The 25928-nt window shown below is 40.3% G+C and overlaps 1 protein-coding gene across 1 annotated transcript in view; it reads left to right on the top strand.

Moving 5' to 3' along the window:
* Window positions 1-25928, top strand: part of ANK2 (ankyrin 2) — a 327832-nt gene that overhangs the window by 221091 nt on the left and 80813 nt on the right. Inside the window, exons 24-26 of the mRNA XM_090036674.1 lie at window positions 13813-13957; window positions 21900-22002; window positions 22462-22565. Of these exons, the coding sequence (XP_089892800.1) occupies window positions 13813-13957; window positions 21900-22002; window positions 22462-22565 (352 nt within the window). The remainder of the gene's footprint in view (window positions 1-13812; window positions 13958-21899; window positions 22003-22461; window positions 22566-25928) is intronic.

Here is a 25928-nt window from a genome sequence, read left to right as displayed (position 1 = left end):
TATCTATTATTGCCTTCCAGCAGTTTTGTACTGAATAGAAATAAGCGAAGTAGATCTGGAAGATATACTACTAATAGTCTATGAAAGATTGCTTAAAAACTTCAAATCCTGTGTCTGCTGGAACAGTCATGGATATGTATGCAAGTTACAAGAATTGGCTGGATTTCTTTTCATTTTTGAAATGTGGCTTAACATTAAAGCAATAATATTTTACATGTGACATATTAGATAGTGGTTCTTATCTGCTGGGGATTTTCTTAAGTGTGAGTGAAAAAATCCCAGAGCACCTAAGGGATTTAGGAACCTAAGTTATATTTTACAATGCAATGTAGGCACTTCTTAACCTAAATCTCTTTAGAAGTAAATGGGACTTAGATTCCCAACTGCCAAAGTCACTTTATGAACTGGGGGCTCAGACTGATAAGTTATGATTTAAAATGTTAACTGATATAAGTGGAATGATAGGTTATGTTTTTCAGTTGGTTATGTTTTTCAGTATGCTTTTAGCAGCCTGCACACTAGGGCTAAGCAAGTATTTGAATCTATATGCAGTCAAGGCACTGATAAATTGCAATCAATAATTCTTTCTGTAGTACCGGATTAAGCCACCTTTACTCTTTTTGAGCAATATCTTCCTCCTCAAGCAATTGTGGCAAAATCAAACCTTTTGAGGACTGTTTTTATGTTTCTTCTTTAATTCCCTTTTTTCCGCCTGTAAACTTCTGCTTAACCCTCTTGATCTGCAAAGCAGAATACATCTTTTGACTACAGTGTCTGGAGAAATTAGCTTACTGGGTATCCACTTTTTCTCAAACTGACTTGTATGTTGTGCAGCCTTTAAACACTCTGATGATGAACGCTTCATTGATGGGGAAGGATATAGTGGCACAGGTGCTATTAGAAGGAGTTTTTGGAGTAAGACATACAACCTTTCTATCTCTGTTTAATTCAGCTTTATGTCTCTATTTTTGTGCTGAAACCAAATGAATCTGCATAATCTAGGTGCCTAACCCTGCTCCATGTTGTTCCTTTTGAGTGCATCTGGGTGTAAGTTTTCTGGAAGCTGGAAAACCCAAAGTCAATTTACCTGTATTGTTAATTATTTGGCAGCACTTACTGTGGCCCTTTAGCATGACTAATCCTCTGGGGAATGTTACATTAACACTCTGTGTTTTCCTGTCACCATTTGACAAATACAATTTGTCAATAGCTAGAAGATGTGAAATCAACCCTCCAATACATAACCTCTCAGACATAGACACTGTGCTGAGCACTCATACTTAATGCTTCCTCTGTGGTCCTGTCACTGATTACTAAATAGAATGATTGCAAAGAATAAACTTCATGTCATCCTTTTTGTTAGCTTCATTCTTGGAGGCAAAAGCATTTTGGATGCCATGAAAATTTGACATTATGGGTGGTGACTAAAATAGAAATTTGAAGTACCTGGGGGCTAGAAATTAGACTTTCATGAGAGAGGATGAACCTTTTATTAATGGTAGAGTGTCTCTAAGTGAATAGCAATACAGCTATTGTATACTCTGCTCTTTACTGTGTTGGAGTGCTAAGATATACGCTGAAATAAATACAAAAGACACTTAACGTGCTAACTTAAGTTGAATAAATGGAAAATGACAGATAAGTATTTCAGAGCAGTACTGTGGAGATGTTTTATTAGGAGCAATTAAAAAAATGTGTATAGTAATATAATCCCTTATTAGTAATATACATTCATAATATGCATTAAAAGGAAATATTTCTGGTGTGTTTTTAATTGTCTCTCTGATGAGAGAAAGTTTCTGTTACATGTGTGGGCAAGGGTTTATATTTGATCTTTGGTAATTTTTCCACTGTTTGTATATTGAGGAGTAGGGATTCTGTTCAAGAACACTTCTGGATATCAGTCAGAATGTGGTTTTTGGGCCCAGCTCAGCGTTCACTCATTGGCATTTTGTGTTTTTATTTTAAATTGTGTTTTATTTATTAAAATAACCATTTTTATTATTTATTTGCTGGTGTGTGCCCTAGGCAATCCATGGCACACACACAGAGGTCTGTGTATGAAGGAATAGTAGTTGGGTTGCCATCAATAGTGTTGGTGGAAAGTGAATTTATAGTGAAGAAAAGGCATTTTTGTACCAGAAGCTTGATGTAGAAGACATGAAGTTAAGAGTTGGGAAATAGAAAGAAAGTGAGTTGTAAACTTTTAGGCATTATGAAAAGAAACGGAGTGAGAAGGGAAAACTTCTAGGGATAGAGTGCCAATTGGCCTGCAGAGTTGTGTTATCTGGTTTGTAGGACTTTTTTAGGGGGCTGGGAATTTGTGAGCAGGTCCTGCACCAGGGACATGTTTCAGCAGCAGCGGCAGGGCAAATACAAATCTAGCCTGGGGGGGAGAAACAAATGAGTCTGACATCCTTGTTCTAGGTTGACAAATACTCCAGTCCTGCTGCATTATAAACAAAAAGCCCCATTACATCGGTAAAACACATTTTGGCATCTGTATGTACTTGCCTGTGTGTAAATCATCATTATAACACACATATATATCTCAATCCTTAATGTTTTTTAAGACATGAATAGACAAAGCCTTGGCTGGGATGATATAGTTGAAAATGGTCCTGCTTTGAGCAGGGGGCTGAACTAGATGACCTCCTGAGGTCCCTTCTAACCTTAATTTTCCATGATTCTGTATGAGACATTTTCCATTCTAGTGCTATGTTTTCATATGAGGAATTCTTAATGATGATTTAGCACCAACTGTCTGCTCAGTGTTGCACAAAATGGAGAAATAAAAACAGTCAGTTCCCAAAGGATAAGGGATTAAGGCTCTAATTCTGCAGAGACATGGGGACAAGCCTTCTTTTTACATTCAGGCCAATACTTCAGACTTCTGCCATCACATATGCCATATAAGGTTGTGAATAGGTATGTTCCCTGACTTACAGAGCTGTGCTAGAAGCCCCTCAGGTAAATACAGTTTAACTGCCAGAACTGCAGTTTTTAAGAAAGTAACTTCTCTCACAAGGTGGATTTACTATGCTGATAACTTCATCAGTATAATTGCATCCATATAAGAAGCACTTTGCAGGTATAGAGTAAGAATATTGAGCAGTAAGTGATTTGCTCCCACTCTGTTCTGCCCCTCTGAAGCAACTAGGGGAAGCTCTAGGCTCCCCCTAGGTGTTAACCCAAGGGCTGGCAGGGCCCCGTACACATTGGGAGGGCTCCTAATGTGCATGGGGCGGGAGAGCTGCAGCTGCAGAGCTCTGCTGTCCTATGTACATAGGGACAAGCCTGGTGTCCAGTGAGGCTTCCCTGCACAGTCTGGGGCAGATTCCAGCCAGCTCTCGGTTGCAGAGACTACTCTAAATGTGGTGCACATCCCAGAGCTGGCTGGGACCAGCCTCTCCCTCACAGCTGTTTCCTAGCCACATGGGGCTTTTGATACCTGCAAAAGTGCCTTAATGCACATGTCAATGCGCTAAGGCACATTAATGTTGTGTATGTCAACTGACTTGGGATTAACTTTAGTTCCAAGTTGGTCAACACCCAGCATTAATGCGCCTTTGCACATAGAAACGTAGACATGCAGCTAAATCACCTTAATGGCATTAGGAAAATGCAAATTATGTTTAGGTGTACATAAAAGCATGTGTAGGCATGCCCAGTATATAGTTTCCATTCTAGGCTTTGCTGCTGACTTACTTTGTTACTTTGGGAAAGTCACTTCAACACACCTGCTTCTGAGCCCCTGGACACAGGACAATGGGGCTCCCCGATCACCTCTCCACTGGGCCCCACCCCTGATGCCCTCCCCCCACCCAGCCCCAGCAGTTCGGGTCTCAAAAAAAGTTAATAACCCCACACTCACCAGCAGTAGCAGCTGCTATCAGGGTCACTGGAGCATCGTGGAAGAGCACCCCCATGCAGCAGGGGGCAGTGGGGCCTGGTCCTGGCCACCTGGCATCCGCAGTGCCGCTGTCCCATCGTGCGGGTGTGGCAGAAGTGGATTGGTAGGGTGCTGCATGGCTCCTTGCACTCTTGGGCAGCTGGGGCCACTGTATCTGTCACCCGGGCCTTGTGCTAGAAGGCGGGACTCTGCCACGAGACCCCAGTGACGCCGATGGCAGCTGCTACTGCCAGTGAGTGCAAGGCTTTTTTTTTTTTTTTTTTAATAGCTAGTAAGCTGCAGCTGGGCTGGGCAGCCCTAGCTCAGATTTGCACCTCTTGTATTTGAGCTGCTGCAAGTGCATGTGCTTGCACGTGTGGACTCGCCCAGTGATTTTATAGTAAAATGATTTCTTTTTTTCAAGTTTAAGGCATGCAAACTCAGCTGAAAATCAGTGTGGATTCTTAGATCATGCATGATTTTCTACAATGATCTTGCAATCGGAAGTTTTATGATAATGTGTTTTAGAGGATCTCTCTGTCATCTGTGCATTGCTTTCATTCTGCATTGTTAAGCGGTAATGCTTAGAGTTGGACAAACATTTCGTATGCAGACTTCTTTCTTATGCAAATTGTTTGTCCATTTTCTTTCTTTTTTTTAACAAAAAACATTTCTTGGAAAATATACGTTTCATGGGAAAAAAAGCAAATCATCATCGTCATTAATATTATGGATTTTCAAACAGAAGAATGTTTACCAGTTAATGCAAAACTTAAGAATTTAGTTGCAGAAGACCAAATAGTTTTTTTTAACAAAAAGCCAAAGAAGTTGAAGAAGAAAAGAAACTGACATTTTTTATCAGCAATTTTTTCACAGAAAAATTCACTTCATGACTGTATTTTTAACAAATTAAGTTAGAAAGTCAGCAGGCTTGACTCTGAAGACTTGAAGCATATTTGTTCCATAAGAAAGTGCCATTATACATCTAGTTTTCAGAATAGGAACTCACTTTAAAGTCAAAATTGAATATTTGGCAATTTTGCTTTCTCAAATAGTCTCATTGGATCTCTTTTTAGTGGTAATAAGGAAAGGATAGTAGATTATTAGGAGATACTATAACATCTACTTATAAAATCATTCTGCACAGATGAGTTTAACTGTATGTGCTGAAATGGAATTTTTTTTTAGGGGTACACTGATAGAGATTTTGGGGGCTGGTACTGATAGCCGATTTTTAAGGAGGCATATCTGCCAATTCTGATCCAATTTCTGATACGGCTGTGTGCAGCTAGTAAGTCTGTTATAGTGGAAGAGGCATGGTGGAGAGGGGTGCAGGACAGAGCTGTGACTCGTCTGGGGGGTGAAGGGAGGAGGAGTGGCTCCCACTACTGTGCACACCCTAGAAGGGCACAGGGGGTAGGGGAAGTGTGCCCCTGGATCTGCACTGGGTGGGGCAAGGCAGGATGCAGCTGAGGCCAGGGGTCACACTGGGCTCTTCCCAGCAGGGGAAGAGGGGTTGGGCCACACTGTGCTTGGGGAAAGCGAGAGGTGGTGCTGGAAGGGGGGCTATATGGGAGCTATGGTGAAATTTAGGTGGCTGCAGCCCCCCCGCCTCTGCTTCCAGCACCACTGCCACTTGCCCCAAGCTCAGTGCAGCCCAGCTGCCCCCGCTCCCCCACTGGGAAGAGCCCGGCGTGGCTACTGGCCTCAGTCCCAGCCCCAGCTGCAGCCTGCCCTACCCCACCCTGAGCAGATCCCAGGGCACACCCCCCCACATGCCCTTCTGGGGTGTGTGCAGCAGCAGGAGCCACCCCCCTCCCCATTCTTCTGGACAAGCTGTGGCTCTGTCTCACACTCTGCCCCAGCTGGGCAGCACCTGCCCTTGCCCCAACCCCACTCCCTCCCTCACCATGGTGGGCGTTGATCTGCCCCCCCCCACACCCCTTCCTTCCCACCTCCCCTTCCACCACAACAGACTCACCAGCTGCAGGCAGCTGGGCTTTGCTCCTCACTGGTTGCATGCTGTGCTGCAGTTGCACACATGCATGGGGCATTTATCAGACAAATTATTGGCCACTTAAGGCCAATTTCCGATATAGTCAATTTTCTTTATATTGGTGCTGATCTGATATCAAAACAATGTATCAGTGCACCTCTATTTTTTAAGTTGAAAATCCTACAGGATGCAATTAGACATATTTGTTTGTTGTAGCAGTCTACTAGTTCTGTTGCTATCTAAATCAAGATTAGCACACTGAGGAAAGGAGAATATTTTTCTAATTTCATACATTTGAACAGAATCTTGAAACTCATTTTTAAAGAGCAGTAGCAGCCAGGAATTATTCCCACTCTCCACAGGGCTTAGAATATCATTTTGGATAACTTTTATAGCACTGCTTGCTAGCTATTCTTTCATTTTCCTTAATAACTTTAATTAGAGTGGTTCTTTTTTTGCTAGTGGTTCCACCAGTCAACACTGATTAATGAAAATTCCACCAGTTATTAAAATATGATTACTCACTTTAAATGAAATGTCACAGATGTTTTCCCTTAAGTCTCTAAAATTCCTGTGGATTGTGCTTTTGCAACATAGGTTAGGATGGAACATATTACAAAAGCGTTGGGTGAAAAATATAATGTTATTTTTTTCTACTTGAACTTAATGAAGCTCAGATTTTGATGCATTTTATGTTACTGAGTAAAAACCCAAAGACCCATTTCTTTCTTTCCAGCAGTCACAAAAGTTGTAACTTGTTTGGGGTTAATTTAAGCTGTCTTTGCTCTGTGACTAATGGGAACTCTTCATTTTGCAATGAAATTTCTTGTTTTGTGATCATTCTCCATCCACATGTATAGACCATTATTTTGGTGGGTGAATTGATAAATATTCTCTCAAACATCCTTCCACAGAGATGTTGTTAAAGGCATTTTTTGCCCCAGAGATGTCTGTATATTGTTCTATGTCTTCTGATAGGGCTATTCAACCTTCAAGTGTGTGGAAATCAGTAAGAGTTGTCTGGGACAAAAGGAGGAGGTATATTGAACAGGCATGGAATAAAACCTTGTAGAATGAGACTGGCATCATAAGTTTTGGTGCTTGGGTGCTGGAAAGCAATTTTATATAAGCGCACTTCTATTGGCAGACTCTTGCTGTAGAACTTTCTTTTACTTCATGCAGAAAAACTACTGCACCTATGATTTGTCAGAATGCCATTCAGCACTTGTTACCTACTAAGACTTCTGTGACATGGAGGACTATGCAAATGTTATGATATCCTAAAAAAGCAGTGTTTGTCTTCTTTATCAACCACTTTTAGGTTCACAGCTTTTCAAGGGCTCCTTAGTGGACACCTGTCACATACTAGAAGTCATTTTTCTGTGGATTACTTAAGGAAGAGACACATTCCAGCTATCCTTCCCTTCCAGCTCCCTAGAGGACAGATTCTTTAGGGCCAGTGCATTTGGTGACACATTCCATCCCAAGAGACAGATATGTTGTCTTTCCATTCCATTTGCTTCCTTTTCTATCTTTCCTTAAGTGCTTCGCTGAGTTATTAGTTGCTGACATGATGTGATGTGCCGGTGCAATCATGTAATTGTGGAATACTCAAGGATTCAAACCATACAACATGGCTGCCTGTAAATGCAGAAATCTGCAGCCGTGTTATGCCCACTAATGCATTAGCCAAAACTGTTGTCTAATTTGTGCCGTAAGTTAAGTGGTGGATTGACACACTGGGGAACCAACAGCTTCCAAGTAGATTCACGGGGGAGATCTGAATGTACTTGTCATTCAAGATGCCTGTGGAGTATATTTTCCACAAAGAATGTACCTCTGCTATAGCTGTCATTATTTCTCACATACAGATCCCCTATGGAGAGCTGTACAATATGTAGATCTAAATGCTGCAAATGAAAATAAAAGTTTTTGGCAAATTAACATAAGTATATCTGGAACTTATACTAAAAATTATTTTGGTGATTTTTTTTGAGACCCTCTCCCTCCCTCCCTCCCTCCCTCTCTCTCTCTCTCTCTCTTTCTCTTTCTTCCTTTCTCTCATCCTGCCCTCCTTCCCTCCTCCCCATCCCCTTTTTTACCTGTTCTGTTGGCTTTCTTGGATGGAAATACTATTCTTATCCACAGAAAAATTACGCAGCTGAAAAACAGCTGTGGTCAACCTAGAACTTATGTTTCCATTAAAAGTAATGCCTGATTCCCTCCAGATGAACTGCCTATGTATAGTGAATGACAAAATCCCTTCTCCTGATTGTGCGCAGTGCTCAGACCAGTGTGATTAATGCCTAACAAATCCAATTTTTTTTAAAAAAGCCAATAACTAACTGCAATTTTAGGTAGGGAATTATGTACCATTTTACATATATGTAAAACAAGGTCCAGCCTATGTAGGTAGTTTGCCATAATGTATAGAATCACAGAAAAGCAAACACAGGACCTGCGCAGGTGCTGAAACATTGTCAAGATGTGTCCTCCATTGCTTATAGGCATTTGAAACTGAAATCTGCTATCTCATTTTTTTTAAAATACTTCTGAAATTGTAGAGCCCATGCATGTCTTTGCAAGTTTTTTTCAAAATGGTAGGCTATAAGCATGACAGTAGAAGATAGGGAGCTGAAAACATTTTTACACAACACACAAGAGCTGCAAGAGTTATCATTAGAGAGTATTGTTGGCTGAGGCAAAAAGATTAATTTATTGTTATTTTTTAAATTTCAGTAAAGCAGCTTCTATTTGAAAACGATTCCATGTAGCTAGCAATGGGATTTCTTATCAACCTTTCAGCCTTATAAAGCCCTACACAGTAAAAGATGGAAAAGAAAAATCCTTTAAGCAGCTGCACATCCGGAGCTAACCAGTGCGTGGTGGGTGTTGTGTCCATCTGCCACTATGATGTTCAATCTTTTCCACTTTTAATAATACCAGGAGGTCTGGAAGTATTTGGTGTTGGCTGTTCCATGTATGCTAAGCCATCTGCTTTCTACTTCCCTACAGTAGCAGACTGTGTCTGTCAGAGTCCTGTGAAGTTGAACCACACTTCCGCTGCTATTACTGATTTATTTTGTATGATCCAGAAACCTTGATCAGGGTCAGGGCTCTATGGGTGTTTATGCACATGCTCCAGGAGTGAGGAGGGAGGCGCTTTAATTAGAGCGGCTCTGAGAGTCACTCTAATTAAAACTCTCCAAGTGTCACATATATCAGCATCCCTGTGCTGAAAAATGAGGCCGGGGCACTTTAACTAAAGCTTGTTGACTGAGCTTTCATTAAAGCGCCCTGTTGAAGATTTTAGCATGGGGATGCTGATGCACATGACACTGGAGTCTGCTGGAGCATGGTAATTACCACGTTCCAGCAGACCTGATTAATCTAGTCTGCTCCAATGCACTGTAATCACAGTACGTCGGAGCAGCCCCACTGAACATTAATGTGTTCACAAACATGTGACTATAGAGATAATCCACATCCCAAGAAATTTACTATGTACTGAAAATAAAATGCAACATATGGGTGTTAGTTTCATTTAAGTTTGCTTCATTGGTTTTCCAAATAAATTAAAGATATAAACAAAAACAGCAACAATAGTAGCACTAACCAGCTATTGCCATTACAGTCCATTTCTTTACCAGATCTCAGTCTGCTTGCTTATAGTCTCCCAGTAGCCTTTTACTTGACCTTGAGTGCTTCCTTCTTTTGTCCCCAGACAGTGAAGTGTATTTTGGTTCTATTTTCATTTCCTATTTTCACTTTCCTGGGTTTTTTCTATACTTTTTTGGTACCCAACACATTATTTTTCTCCCTTTCTTCTTTTTTGATTTCTTCTTTTTCCTCTTAGATCTACTTCCACAAACCTTTCCAGGTGCCACTAATGTTAGTAGTTGTTGCAGGTGACCCAAAACCTATGTAACTGCTCAGTATTTCTTTGGAGCAAGTCCCTAATCACCATCTCCTGTTTTCCTGTCCTAGATCCATGACCTCTGTTTTTACCATCATTTTGTTGCCTTTGAGCCTTCCTCAAAACAACTCTTGACTCTTTCTGCTTTTTATTTCATTTTCATTTCATTCTTAGCATCTACCTTCTTACTTCAGTAATATCTCTCACAATCCAAGCCTAATTTTTCTTCCTCTCCTTTGACATTAAGAATAAAGCATCTCAAGTGTTATAATACTGCACAAAAAAGTCTGTATGTTATAGGATTCTTATATCTTCTAAGACATCTGGTATTGGTCATTTCTGGAGACAGAATAATGGACTAAATAGATGACTGTGACATAGGACCGGACCAGTTTCTGCATTATTTGCATTTTGGCATCATTTGGAATTTGTATCATTTAGTGCAATATTTTTAGTGTTGTAAACAATGCTAAACAAATGAGTAGGATATGTATTTGGTATTAAAATACCAGACAGTATTCATTTATAATTTCAGTATACTTTTGTTCTGAATTTTAAATGTTTTCTGTTGTGACGATAGTGTCTTTGTCTGCTCTTCCCCAGATTGCCTTTTCAGTCAGTCTAAGTACATAACGCTTTGCTCATTTATTTACTTTCCTCTCCTTCCAAGCAAGCCTTAAAGTTTGGACTGTTGTGTAGGGCTGCATCCCCAGCCAAAATAATTAATGAGTTCTGAAAGGTGAGAAAAAAGGGACAGTTATGCAGTTACTTCTGAGGCATTTTCAAATTGGGGCATGCAGAAGGGCACCATCAGCCAGTTTTCTCTGCTCTCTTTGCTCATGTGAGAGGCCGCAACCTCATTATTAAGGTAACTGAAGTGCATCTGCTGATTGCAGCACTACTGATTGCAAGTAAAGAGACCAAGAGAGTTCTTCAATTAATTAGGGCTTGAGCCATTTATGGCTAACCTCTACTGAAACCTACAAGTTAATAGACAAGCAGAGTAGATCATGACATACTAGTGTTAAGTGCTCTGTGCAATATGGACTGCTTAATATGAGGTATAAATTTGAATGCAGTAAATTTGATTGATAATGGGATGCCATTACTTAATGGACAACACTGTTGCAGATTTGTAGCTAAGATGCTACGCACATATCTTACACATTTATAGGATGATAAAAGTGGGTAGGTATTTTTACACTGCTATAAAATTGCCATTTGGTACAATTACCACCGATTTAATGTGTAAAAGTACCCAAGTAAGTTATTTTAAGCAAAGTGGCCATAAGCTAGTGGAGAGAAAAATGGCCATAAGCTACTGGAGAAAAGGTTTAGATTGGACATTAGAAAAATGTTCTTTGCGGTCAGGGTAAGTTGCTTCTTTAAGATAATATACAGTGAGCATTCAGATTTGAAACGTCTTATCTGTATGTACCCTAGGCCACAGTTTTTGTTTTGTTTTGTTTCTGTCATTAAGCATTGTGCTAAAAAGGCTGGAAGGGCTCCAGGTATTAGAAAGGTTACCTTTCACCTCCAGGTCACTGATTCAAGGCTAGCCCATTGGTAGGCCAGCAGTGTTACCAACTAATGGCTATTCAGAGGTTCCTGGAAAAGAAGTTGATGGTTCCATTAGAGTTCACAGAACACTGATGTCCACATTGCACTAAGTAATTAGTACTGATTGGCCTCGCTATTGGCAGTCTCAGCTGAGAGACCAAATGCAGACTTTTTGTTGAAAAGATGTTGCGGGGGGACGAAAGACATCAGGGTTTCACCTCTGTTACCATTATGGATGAAATGCCTGGCATGATGATACATTTTTAGTTGAAAAATAACTTGAAATTCATATTGTTTGATTGCCTTGATATCTTCCAAATTTGTGCTAAACCTCCAAATTTATATTATGACATTTTAAGGAAATTGTTTGACAAAGAAAGGAAATATACAACAATTTAATGCATTCTATTATATTCTGTGAAACATTTCCAAGCATTTCTCTTTTAATATTGCATATGGAATTTTAAAAATGTTTTGTAGTTGCCCTGGAAAGATTTAGGCCCCATTTTATATGTTTGTCTGTGTGATTTATTTGATTTTGGATGTTGAATTTTGCAGATGTTTGATCAACCTAGATTTCAACTTAAGTCAAACATTAAGCTTTCCAGGAAAAGAAAAGTCAGCATTTCTGCATTTAGGATTCACTTAGCCTCTTGGGCTTGTTAAATTGAACAGAAAAAACAATGCACTATCATAAATATAGCTGCTAAAAGTTATAGCTTATCACAACAATTCTCATTTATTTGTCTTGGTTTCAGTTTGTATTTTCAGAGTGCAGATCACAGAGAAATATGCATTTGTCAAACTGAAGGCAGCAAATAAGAAACAGAGCAGTTTTTCAATACACCGGCACGCTCCCTGGAGTGATGCAGAGCTGCTTCTTGATCTGTACAGATCAAGGTGGAGCTGCACAGCTGGGATCTGTGCTATCTGCAGGCCCTGTTTCTCTATTACTAACTGCAGTTTGCTTCATTTGATGCAAATTAGGTGTGAGCTTCAAGCTCTTGGCCATTTGCCATTACAGCCCTGAAGTGAAAAACCTGGAAACCTCGTGGCTCCATGTATTGTACTACTGGTGAGGGCCTCATTTCGGAGCTTTGTGAACTGCATTTAGCCTACAGGGCTATAATAAGAAGTTGGGAGGAGGATAAGAAGACATCATTTGAAATTAGTGTCTGTACTGAAGTTGACATTCTCTCCAGTACAAGAATGGACCATACTGGAAATTTGCTAAAGAAATAGGCTGTGGAAAGAATCTACATATCATTTAGAAAATAAAATTGATATTTAGAGAAAAATCAGTTTTCACTCCACACCACATTCTTTATGATCTCCCCTACTTCTCATTTGGACGTGAAAGCTGAAATTTGACCTTCAGCATCTGTTGCAATGTGCATCTGTATTACCACACTTTGGAAGAGGATGAGGCCAAATAAAGGCTTATATATTGTATTGGAGGGTTAGTTAATATGTATGACTATTTGTTTTTTTCCTAGCTAATAATGAGCAACAGTTATTGAGTCTTTTTTCCTCAAGCCCTGCATCCCCATGATTAGATTTCCAGTATATGTGAAAGGCAACTAGAGCTTGAGCAAAAGCCATGTGCTAAATACACAGTAAGCATGCAGGGAGGTTTGACATTAGCTTACCATTTTGTAGTATTGTCTAATGCATAATTGCAGCATTTGATATTTCACACTGAGATTTTCCCCTGTTAGTCAGAAGGCCAAAAAGTACCTTATGCAGATGAAGCCAAACAATCAAAAGAGTAACTGGGTTCAGCATATAGGCTGCTTGCCAATGTGGAAAAAAACCAAAACAACAAAATGCACTTTCCTTTTATTTGGTGTACTTCTGAGCCGAGCTCAGCGCATGCCCAGAAGAAGCAATGCATTTCTCTGCAGGCATCTATATAGACCAGGGACTTTTTGGTGCTTTTATCTAATAGCTGATTGAATCAGCTTTTAGATAATAGTGCCAAAAAGTCCCATTGAAGTACCTGATCTATACAGTCTCTGCAGAGCTGGGTTGAACTAATGCGCTGCATCTTCCGATGTTTGTTATTTTTCATGTTTGCAAGAAGCCATTATGTCAGCCAGAGCGTATGACATATTTGGGACCAAGGAGCTAAAGTGGATAAAGAAACTGCAAAAAAAGGATAAGATTCTACAGGATGAAGAAATTGGCCCTTAAAATATATACAGTGGCAAAAGCTGGAGGAATTAGATCTTATTGCTTACTCACCTTACTTTTGATTTTATATTTTATCCTGCTTGATGTGCCCGTATTGTCAGTGTATATTAATTGCTTGTGGTTTGAAGTGTTTAATGGGTAGAAATGATCTCTCAGTATTTTGTGTCACCCAGCTAATGTACTCCCTGACCCATCACCGATGTGAGACTTATGAGTTGCTTATCCCAGGGGATTTTTTGTGTGTTTTGTTTCAAGGTGATGACACAATGACAGGAGATGGTGGAGAATACCTGAGGCCAGAAGACCTAAAAGAACTAGGTGATGATTCCTTACCCAGCAGCCAGTTCCTAGACGGTATGAACTACTTGAGATACAGCTTGGAGGGAGGCCGATCTGACAGGTATTCTACTTACGGGCTTCCATGATAATTTAGGAAGTATTGTTTTTTCCTTAAATAATTAAACTCAGAAAGAATCTGCTGATATTAGGATTGTAACCAAGACCATCATTTCAGAATAAGAATGATGTACTGCCCTTTCTAGCTGGGGCAGGTGAAGGAGGAAGACTGATGCTTATATGGTATGGTACCTAAATCATCTTGACTGACTTCTAGCTGGCATAGAACAGGACAGCTCAAGGCAGGGTCCAATGAGATGCTTTAGTTCTGTAGTAGAATACATTTTGTGTTGCCAACTGCAGAATACACGGAAAAGAACAAAGGATTTGGCCATTTCTCACTGGAGTTCTGTTAAATATCACAGAACAACAGAAAAATAGGATTGGAAGGAACCTCATGAGGTCATCTAGTCCAACCCCCTACTCAAAGCAGGACTGTCTCCAACTAGGTTGTCTCAGCCAGAGCTTTGTCTGCCTGGGTCTTAAAAACCTCCAAAGATGGGGATTCCACCACCTCTCTGGGTAACTGTTCCAGTGTTTTACTGCCCTCCTAGTAAGAATATTTCCTAATATCTAACCTAAACTTTCCTGCTGAAACTAGAGACCATTGCTCCTTGTTCTGTCATCTGCCACCACTGAGAACAGTCCAACTCCATCCTCTTTTGGATCCCCCTTCAGGTAGCTGAAGGCTGCTATTAAATCCCCCCTGTCTCCTCTTCTCTAAACTAAATAAGCCCAGTTCCCTAAGTCTCTCCTCAGAAGTCATGTCCCCCAGGCCCCTCACCATTTTTGTTGCCCTCCACTGGACTCTGCAGTTTGTCTGCATCCTTTCTGTAGTGGCAGGGGGGAAGAGGGGGGGCAAACTGAACACAGTACTCCAGATGTGGCCTCACCAGTGCTGAATAGAGGAGAAGAATCACTTCCCTTGACCTGCTGACAACACTCCTACTAATTCAGCACAGTATGCTGTTAGCCTTTGAAACAAGGACACGTATTCAGCTTGGCTCATATTCAGCTTATGGTCTACTATATCCCCCAGGTCCTTTTCTGCACAGCCAGTCAGCCCCAGTCTGTACTTGTGCATGGGATTATTCCTTCCTGAATGTAGGACTGTGCACTTGTCCTTGTTGGACTTCATCAGATTTCTTTTGGCCCAGTCCTCCAGTGCCTTATCCTCCAGCATACCTGCCCCCAGCTTGGTGTCATCTGCAAACTTGCTGAGAGTGCACTCTGTGCCATCTTCCCAGTTGTTGATGAAGATATCGAACAAAACTGGCCCTAGGACCAACCCCTGGGACACTCCTTTTGATTCCAGCTGCCAACTACACATCAAGCCATTGATTACTGTTCTCTGAGCCTGATGCTTCAGCCAGTTTTCTATCCACCTTACAGTCCATTCATCCAGCCCATATTTCCTTAGCTTGCCTGGAAGAATGTTGTGGGAGACCGTATCAAAAACCTTGCTAATATCAAGGTATATCACATCCGCTGGTCTCCGCACATGCACAGAGCCAGTCACCTCACCATAGAAGGCAATCAGGTTGGCCAGGCATGACTTGCCCTTGATGAACTCATGCTGACTGTTCCTAATCACCTTCTTCTCCTCCAAGTGCTTAGAAACAGATTCCTTGAGGATCTGCTCCATGATTTTTCCAGGGACTGAGGTGAGGCTGACTGGTCTATAGTTCCCTGGATCCTCCATTTTCTCTTTCTTAAATATAGGCACTGTTTGCGCTTTTCCAATCATCTGGGACTTCTAATTGCCATGAGTTTTCAAAGATGATGGCCAATGGCTCTGCAATCTCATCAGCCAATTCCCTTAGCACCCTCAGCTGTATCCCATCCAGCTCCATGGACTTGCATATGTCCAACTTTTCTAAATAGTCCCTAACCTGTTCGTTCGCCACTGTTCGCTGCTCACCTTCTCCCCAAACTGTGCTGCCAGGTGCAGCAGTCTGGGAGCTGATCTTGCCTGTGAAGACTGAGGCAAGAAAGGCATTGAGCACTTCAGCCTTTTCTGCATCCTCTATCACAAGATTGCCTCCCACATTCAGTAAGGGACCCACACTTTCCCTGTTCCTCCTCTTGCTACAAACATACTTGTAGAAGTCCTTCTTGTTACCCTTCATGTCCCTTGCTATCTGCAGCTCCATTTGTGCTTTGGCCTTCCTGACTTCATCCCTGCATGCCTGAGCAATGCTTTTGTATTCCTCCTTATTTATTTGCCCAAGTTTCCACTTCTTATAAGCTTCCTTTTTGTGACTTAGTTTACTGAAGAGTTTCCTGATAACCCAAGCTGGTCTTCTGCCACACTTGCTAGATTCCTGCACGTTGGGATTGTTTGTTCCTGCACTCTCAGTAAGACTTCTTTAAAGTACAGCCAGCTCTCCTGGACTCCTCTTGCCCTCAGTCTGGCTTTCCAGGGGATCCTGCCCATGAGTTCACTAAGTGAGGTGAAGTCTGCTTTTCTGAAGACTAGGGTCCTTACTCTGCTGCCCTCCATCCTTCCTTGCCTCAGGATCTTGAGCGCAATCATTTTGTGGTCGCTGCTGCCCAAGTTGCCATCCACTAAAATGTTCCCCACCAATTCCTCCCTCTTTGTGAGCAGCAGGTCAAGAAGAGCATGGCCCCTAGTGAGCCTCTCCAGCATTTCTACCAGGATATTGTCCCTAACTCTCCAAAAACTTCCTGGATTGACTGCACACTGCTTTATTGTCCGTCCAGCAGATGTCAGGGTGTTTGAAGTCCCCCATAAGAACCAGGGCTCACGAAAGGGAAACTTCTGCTACCTGTTTGAAGAAAGCCTCATCCACCACTTCCTCCTGGTCTGGTGGTCTATAGCAGACACCCACTACAACATCACCCTTATTGCTCTCCCCTCTAACCTTAACCCAGAGACTTTCAATAGGCCTATCTCCAGTTTCAACCTGGAGCTCTGAATGATCATATGGATCTTTTACATACATGCAACTATTCCTCCTCTTGTCCCCTGCCTGTCGTTCCTGAACAGTTTGAATCCATCCATGACAGTGCTCTAGTCATGCAATCTGTCCCACCAAGTCTCTGTTACTCCAGTCACGTCATAGTTCCATGATTGTGTGAGGACTTCCAGTTTTTCCTGCTTGTTTCCCAGGCTCTTTGAATTTGTGTACAGGCACTTGAAGTAACCAGTTGATTGCCATGATTTCACCAGAAGTATAAGAACACCTCCCTTGCTGCCCCCTCCTGCTTGCTCTTCCTCCAGGTCTTCTGCTTACCTCAGAGTAATATGTTAGTTAGTCTCTATGAGTGTGTATACTGAATACTAAGAGGGATCCTTTTTCCTCTGACTCACTGAATTAACACAGCAGGGCTCAGGATGTAATGTTAAATAATAGAAAGATTTAGAATAGCTATAGGAAAGCATGCATCATGCAGAAAAATAAGCCTTAGAACACATAGTCAGGTTGTGGGAGCCAGTGATAAAAATAAATTCAATTCTAGGTTGGTATGTATTTGTGGAATGAAAGAATGCCTGCATTTCGTTTTTGAGCTGAATGTTGTAAAAAGAAAAAAGAATGGGAACAATAGCACTTTACCCTTTGGAAAAGGTTGCTTGTAGTTGAGAATGTCACTGGAATGTATAATACAATACAGGTCTCATTTTTCAAACTCTGGTATTTTACTAGCAAATGTAAATGCATATGGTGCACCCAAACGGACAGGTAGACATGTTTCCCATTCTGAGTGGAGTGGCCAAAAAAGAATTAGCAAATGATGTTTAGGCATTCCAATCAAAATTCATCATAAATGATGCAAATTGGTAATGTCCAACTTCCATGCAGTCAGAGGGGAGTTTTGCTGAAATAATGTCTATATCCAGTATTTGGCTTCACAATTTCCAACCTCCTCCGCTGTCCAAGACAGCATGTATGGTATCATCCAAAGCCTTGTGAAATTTGTAGGAATGTTTCTGTTTATTCAGTGGACCTTGGATCGTTTCTGAAAGAGAAGATGTCAAGAAACAATTCTGATGTTATCACAGGATGTCTAAATGCTAATCGTTTAGGTCTGCCAACCTTGGAGTCTTTCCTATTTTCTAGAAGGCTCTAAGAATCCAATGAAAATTAAATGGCTGTACTGTTTTCATGTCTCAAAGGCTGCTTTTGGACTATAAGACTGCTTATAAAGAAAAACTCTGAAACTTATTAAACTGTCTGTTTGATCCTGTAGGCTTTTTTTTTTCTTTTTACTTTAATTTTTGTTTTTCAAAGAGTTGTCTGTGAACGAGCATGTAAGTTAATGCTGGCCTATTTTAATGTCCCAGTGTAAATCTAGAACACATACAGAAATATCATTTGATTTACATTGGCTCAGCTGAGACAAGAATCTGTCTCACTGTCTGCAGTATGAAAATTAATTCTCCACCTTGTATCAGGGTCTCTTTAATCTGAAATGCAATAATATGACATGATGAACAAGATCAAACAAAACATGCATATTTGCAACACCACCTTTCCATTTCTCTCTCAGGATATAATTAATGGGAATTGCCACTAACTCTGCTTAAATAAACTTTGCTGCAATGCCTGTACCATATTCGGTGCAGTGCAATGGAGATTTCCATTTTCTTTGCTGCAGCATACGCAGCCAGCAAATCATTTTAAGCAGCCCTTTCTAGTTATTATGCATGAAACAATTCAGTTTTATGAGCTCATATTTTTGTTTTGTAACCATATTCCCTATTTATTATTTTTCTCTTCCCTTCATTCTTCTTTTCATATGCTTTCATTAGCACCATGCCCAGGTAGGTATTACACAGCATGAAAAAAAATGTCTTCTCCAAGGCACCTTTTTGGCACCAATCACTGTTCATCCATTTTAGAGTCCTGCTGTTAAATTTAGGAAGCAAGGCTTATATACTGGACTTGTTGATTTCACAGGACCAAATGAAAGGCATTGCTTTTATGTTAGTAATATTTTCAAGTGACTGGAAATACCCAGTTATAGAGTGGCATGTGTGGATATGTCAGCTAGCTTGAACTTCAGATTAACTCAGGGTGACATGGCTCTAATATTATTCCCTGATCATTGAGGATGCTAAACTCATCACTGTGTCTGCAGCACCTTGTGGCTGTTCTTCATTAAGCATGTTCTGCTTAAGGAGGTAGTTGCTTGGAGGAGGACATAGTATAGGATACATGGATGGTACTTGTCTTATTATAAAAGTATAGGGTAGAAGAAAGGGGAAGGGAACAAGAAGTAGTGAAAGGAAAGAAAAAAGAATAACTGTCCTACACAGCTTCTTCCTCCATGTATCTAGAACAAGAGCGGATTCAAACAAATCCGTGTCCCTCCTGCAATCCGGTTCAGTTGGACCTTTTTCTTGAAGGTCAGAGATTCAGAATTTGAACCCCCCTCCCCCCACCACTTACCTCAAACCAATTCATCCTGGTTGATGAGGAAGACTTTCTGTCTGCAACTGAGAAGAGCAGTTAGGGAAGGTTTTCAGGCCTGGTTTATATAGTTTTCAGGGACTCAAGTTATTTCCACAGAGTTCTAAGGCAACAGGAAGCATCTTGTGCTTCCCACACCATGGTCTCTCTCAAATGGTCACAATGCATTGAATGGGGTCCTGCTAACCTAGGGGTTAAGCCTGTGCATCATAAATTGGAACACGTGCATCTTAATCAATTCTGCTCAATACCACTATCTCTCAGTACTGGAATCCTTATTTCTATACATGCACTTTGAGTTCTTAGAAAATGGGCAATGCCATTTCCATTTTTGTTTAAAATCTCAATAGACTCCTAAAGTACCACAGATTTGGTCACTTTTGTGTCATGTACTGGACATGTGCTTATGTACATATACCATATTCTGGGTATGTACTGGACAAGTTGTTGTGGTTGTAGTTTCAATGTCATATAGCTATAGGAGAATGAGGATAAAATCACCTGAGATTAGTAGCTGAGCTTTGTATATGTTTCATTTCATACACTACTCATGCTGTCTAGTAGTACATTTAGTTAGCTGAATAGCAGAACCTATGACTTGGATGGACAACCTCTTGCAAGCATTGCATGGCACTGTAAGTCAGCTCTGAAAGCTTCACTCTTTAAAGCACATAAAAGCTAGTGATGAAAAATGGGGTCTGCTACTGATGTTTGTTTTAATTTCTAAGAATGAATGTTCAAGTAGTAATATTTTGGAAAGCTCATATGGATCAGGAGAGATAACCTGCTCATATGATACATATCGTACCGGAGTACGATAAAGACTACACATATTCAAAATTATATGCAATCACTTCTTTACATAACTTGAAGCAAGTTATTGATGGACAGAAATAAATAAGGTGAATTCGTGGTACCCATAAACCAATATGTTTTGCCATCAACTAATGGAATCAGAATTTCATCCATGGAATGTGTTGTACCTGCAAAATACTATACTTCATCTTTGCAAATATCTGCTTTCCCACGCACTTGGAGTGAGTAATATTTCATGACATGCAAGTGAAATATTATTAGGTTTTTCTTACTATTATCAATGTTAGAGCGAGCGAGATTAACAGCACACATTGTCCCAGTATTTTTCCAAGGCTTATACTCATGTAACACTTTCACTATCTTTGCATCAATTTTCTACAATCTGTATTACATGTTAAACATGCACAGGGAAGAACATTAGTCATGCCTCACATAATTCTGAATATCTCTAATGTAAATACATGCCATTTCTATATAAAGTATGGCTACTGGAAGAACCTACTGGATGAATCTTTTGATCTGAATTTGTTGGTTGAATCTGATTTCCAAAAAACATTTTAAATGACAATTAAAAATGAATTGTCCCCCTTAAAAATCACAGATAACATCTCCATTGGGCTGATCCTGTACACCTCCTGTGTTTAAAAGTATTGATATATTCATGTGTAGTACCTCTAAATGTGCGATCCATGAAAACATGGCAAGTACCAAAAGTGACATGAAATATGTCTTCCACGGTATAGAAGAACAGGAACGTGTATACCTTCAGGAAAATCTGAAGGCGAGGTGTTAACGTTTAAAAAAAGAAAAAAGATACTTGCCTATACTATTTGTTAAATTCAAAAGATCGAAGTAATGCTATTCTGTGGCAGAAACCCCAGCTTAGCTTAATATGTCTTTGTTTTGGCATCTCTGATTTTTGCTTGTTGCTAGCAGATATTGCAATTAAGTTCTGAGCTGGTGCTTGGGAGCAGCTTATTATTTCTTTCTGCATCTCTCATTGCTACAGCAGCCAGTTTTCTCTAGAGCTGTGTGTACATGCAAGGGAAACAGTGCTCACATTTTGGATGGCCTTTTTAGAGATGCTGTAAGCATACTGAAGAGAAACTTAGTTTTACATAGGAAGCATGTGGCTGGCCACAGTTCACCTTGCTCTGTGTACCTTCCAGGGGGGCAGAACAAACCTTATCTATTCACAGTTTTCAGTAAGAGCCTGAATAGGAATGAAATGTCAGAGGGGCTTATTTCAGCATCTTTTCAGATATTTGCTTTAAAATTTTTCCAGGTGGTTTCATTAAGTTATGGATCAGGACAGGAGAGAGAACTTCTTAAAGGGCATCAGAGGAAATTCCTCTCCCTTAAAATAAAGGAGATGATTACTCCACTGGACTAGTTTAAAAACATTTGTGGACGGGAATAGATTGTGATCTAGTTTAGTCTGTTAGGGTCTCATTTGAACCATATTAAAGGTATCAATCAAAAGACTTTGGTTCAGCCAACACTCAAAAAATCACCATAACGCTGAGATTTACAAGGCTCTATTTTTCCTCATGGCTAGTTTATATTCCCCCTGGAAGTTGCATCATTTTTGCTAATAGCACGCTTTTTTCACTCTGCTGGTCGGTCCACCATCACATCTTCACAACACCATCTCTGCTGCTGATATATTGCCATGGCATCCTGCCAACCTACCAGCCTGCGATCCTTCAGTTCAGACAGGTCCCACACGCTGAGCCATGCCTCCTACCTGAGGGACAGTGCCATGATCGATGATACGGTCGTAATCCCCAGCCAACAGGTAAGATCTTTTTCTTAGTCTTACAAATCAGGCTGTACAATGTACGTGTATTTGAAATCATTTTGCAAGTATGAAAGAAATGTCGACTGGATGTCAACTGCATGGCACAGTATGTGTTGCTGTATTGTATTTCTCTGATTTCTGACTGGTATTAAATGAACTATATTAAATATATATTCTAACCTAAAAGGAAATACAAGAATACAAATGTGTCATCTTAGTAACTCCCAACATTCCTGTTCACGGAGACTAGTAAAGCACAGTCACTTTGAACAAACACAAAATACTCAGTAATGTGTTTTTAATAACTGAATACCGTTATCGCTCATTTGTAGCTGTTCCCCCCCACTTTAAAGCATTAATTATGTTAGCTCTTTTTTAAGTAAATAACGTATTTATGGTTTGTCTGTTTAGTTATTTTTAATTTAAAAAAACCCAAATATTCTTTCATATGTCAAGGTAACAAATCTGGCCAAGGAAGCTGAAAGGAACTCATATCGCTTAAGTTGGGGCACTGAAAATTTGGACAATGTGGCTCTTTCTTCCAGTCCCATTCATTCAGGGTGAGTTATCAAATCCATTGATATGTATTAAAAAGGATGAAGAAACAGAGTGAGCATAACTGAAGGTGCAGCAGCTTGAGCTAATGCTTATCTGGGAACTGAATTTTACTTTCAGCCAGTTTAGCAAATCTCAACGTTGCCCTGAATGTGGATCCATTAAAATCACTGAGATTTTTTTTCAGTGGACTTCAGTGAACATGGGATCTGTTTTCTTTTGGGGGGGGGTTTCAATTAGGACATTAAATTAATTATTTTCTCCACTAAGAAACCAGAAGGAACAGACCAAAATGAAATGATTGAGTTGTAGAGAGAAAAAATCATATATATATATATGTATTTATGTATGTATGTATGTATATATATGATGCTCATTCTATCTGCTATTGATGGCAAATGATTTCAGGCGATCTCACAGGAATTGCTCATCATCTAATAGGATCAGGCCACCAGTTCAACTATCAGGAAATACAAATATTTGTATAACTATTTATTATTTTATATTTGTATTTCCTGATAGTTGAGTTGGTGGCCTGATCCTACTAGATGATGAGCAGTTCCTGTGAGATCACATGAAGTCATTTGCCATCAGCGATAGATAGGGAAAGCAGCAATTTTGAGCTCGCAATAGCTTCTAGAATTAGACCTTGATCCAGTGAAACTGCAAATGAGGGAGATGTGGTGGTAAGTGCACGGCACAACTATGACGGGTGAACCTTCCCCATTTACAGCAGCATATAATAAAAGATATGAAAGAATTTTAAGCGTCATCACTAGCCAGTCATGATCTCAAAAGACTACCCCTTCTTATGAAGATTATCTGCCTAACAAATAAAGTAAATATTAGTGATTTATGTGAATCGAAATCTAGTGACATGAATCATGTTTTTTACTTTTTTTAAATGTCAGCCATCAAATAATATTCAAGCAACCTAATGAATGTTTCAGCTTACGCATACCAGAACACGTACCTTCAACTATTGCCACCCATGATTTTTTGGGAGCATTTTTACTAACCCTATGAAACCTGAACAGGACAGAGACTAAAATACAGGCCTGTCCAAGTTAATGTTTAGAGATGGTATCCCAAATGGACTACAAGATAATGAGGTTGTTTACTGGCAGTTTGAGTGGCCTTGTTTTGTACAAGAGGATCAAAGAGAAACAAAGCTGGCATAACAGTGTGATGGCAGGTTAGACTGATAAAGGTGCATAAGGGCCCTGTTACACATTACACTGTGAGCTGCAGAAGTGTTGATCTGTGTCAGTGCTAACTTGAGTTTGGAGCAGTCACATGTTCAAGCTAGCAGGGCCCTAAAGGGCTGAAAGGTAAGGGCAAGGAAGGGTTAACCTGCCTGCTTGGCCTCTGCTGCCAGGTTGCTGCTTTCATCTGAGCTGAGCTTGTCCAGAGAGCAGTGCTGGTGGGAGCTGTGGATGGGTAGGTTAACCTTTCCCTGCCTGGTTTCCCAGGACAAACTGTATGGGCAGCCACAAGTAAGCAGGTGATGGGGGAGATAAGAGGGGAAAAGGGGGCAGTGGGGAGGCAGTGAGCAGGGATCTAGGGTGCTGGGGAGGGCAGGAGGGGGGCAGTGGGCCTGATCTGGGTCAGCAGGTAAGGGGAGTGGGTAGGGTGTTTACACTGAGGTGTAACCTAAAGTAGCTGCTGATATATTGCCTTAGTGTTACATGAGCTGGCTAACAAGGATCTGAAATAATCCTACCCTGTAGTGAGTAACCTTGAGCTGCATAAGGAATGCTTAAAACTGGTTTCAGGTGTTAATGTGTGGTGAATCCAGGGGTTAAGAGCTCCAGGAGCTGCACAAAATTACGTGTAACAAGGCCCTAAGGAAAGTTTGAATGTTAGATGCCAACACCATAGCTGGCTATAGCCAGTGCTGCTAGCTTTTTGTTCTCTCTTACCTCTAAAATTAGCAGAGGAATAAAAATAAGTAACTGTGAACATAGGAAATATGTATTTTTTTTATATGGCCAAGACTTAGGTTTTAAAATTATTTTGGCAGCTAAATCCAGCAAGTGATGCCAAATTGCTTAAATATTTTTTTTCCCAAACCATGTTACCTTTCACTCCCAGAAACTTGGTTTTTCTAGTATTGATAGATGATAAGATAGCTACGTTTAAAGAACAGTTAATCAAGTTTCTGTGGGACTTGATTTTTTTTTTTTACATTATCATTCTTCAGCCAATCCATTATACTTCATGACCAACTTGCCAGTTCCAGAATAAGGAAATTAGATTTTATAAATCAATGAGGGAAATTGTTATTGGGGATAAGATACAGATCATATTAGCCAGGGCAGTTGTTTTCTTTAGACATATCTCTAGGAAATTATCAGTAAAATACAATAACAGTAGAGTCTTCATGAGCAAGAATTTTACCCCATAAAAATATTAAAATGCTACAGAAAAACTAATTTTTACTTTGCACTGACTTACCATGAAAATTAACTTATGATCTACATAATATTAAAGGGACACATTGAATTGATTTATTATGTTTAAAGAACATAAGTTTAACATGTCACCCCCAGCAAGGAAACCTTTTCTTTAGGTCATAAAACTGTACAATGACACCCTTGGGTAAGGAAATGGGTTTGTAAACACTCCCTTGGGTGCAGGGGAGCTAGTAGGAATACACTGCAACTTTTGACCAGCCAGCCAAGGAATCCAGTACCTGATCCCAAGAAATAGTGATCACAAAGAGGAAAGAAAGGAAGGAGGAAATACAATCCTTAAAGCAGCCCAAATTAACATTGTTTCAGTAAGTCAAGAAAACTTGAATGCTAAGTGGTTGATGAAAAAGCAAAGCATTGTTACTTTGCTGAAAATTCCAGGGAATAAGCTCATTTTGTTTAATTGACAGGTTAAGATGAGAAAGAAAGAAACACCCAGCTGTGCAAAGGTCTATTTCTACAGGCTTAACCACGCAATGCACACTGAGTTCCTTTCCCATGGTGAATAAGTGAAATATTTTCATTTGGTTAGAAGTGAAACGCTGATTTGAAGAGCCCTGCAATAGCACATTTTTATATCTTTTCCACTTGCCCTGGCTTGTAGGATTGAATGAAAATGTACGGTCTGAAAGTACAGTACTCCTGATGAATTATTACACTGTGCTATTGTTGGGTTCGGTGACATGCAAGAAGCAACTCAGTGTTTACTCTTGTAGATTATATGGTTATCAGCAATCTTCAGGTCAGATGAGCTTGTAATTGTACTATACTGTACTGTAATTGTGCTGTATTGTGGGAAGAGAGGTAATGTTTTCAAACAGTTATGACATGAAATGGAGAGAGGTGGGGAGGGTGCTGGCAGGGGAGAGTGGTTTCTCTATTCCTTCTGATATT

This window comes from Crocodylus siamensis, chromosome 2 (genome assembly GCF_052110815.1).
Source record: "Crocodylus siamensis isolate JL-2025a chromosome 2, ASM5211081v1, whole genome shotgun sequence".
Classification (NCBI taxonomy): Eukaryota; Metazoa; Chordata; order Crocodylia; family Crocodylidae; genus Crocodylus; species Crocodylus siamensis.
Note: the sequence above shows the minus strand (reverse complement) of the source record. Positions and strands in the feature narration are given on the sequence as shown.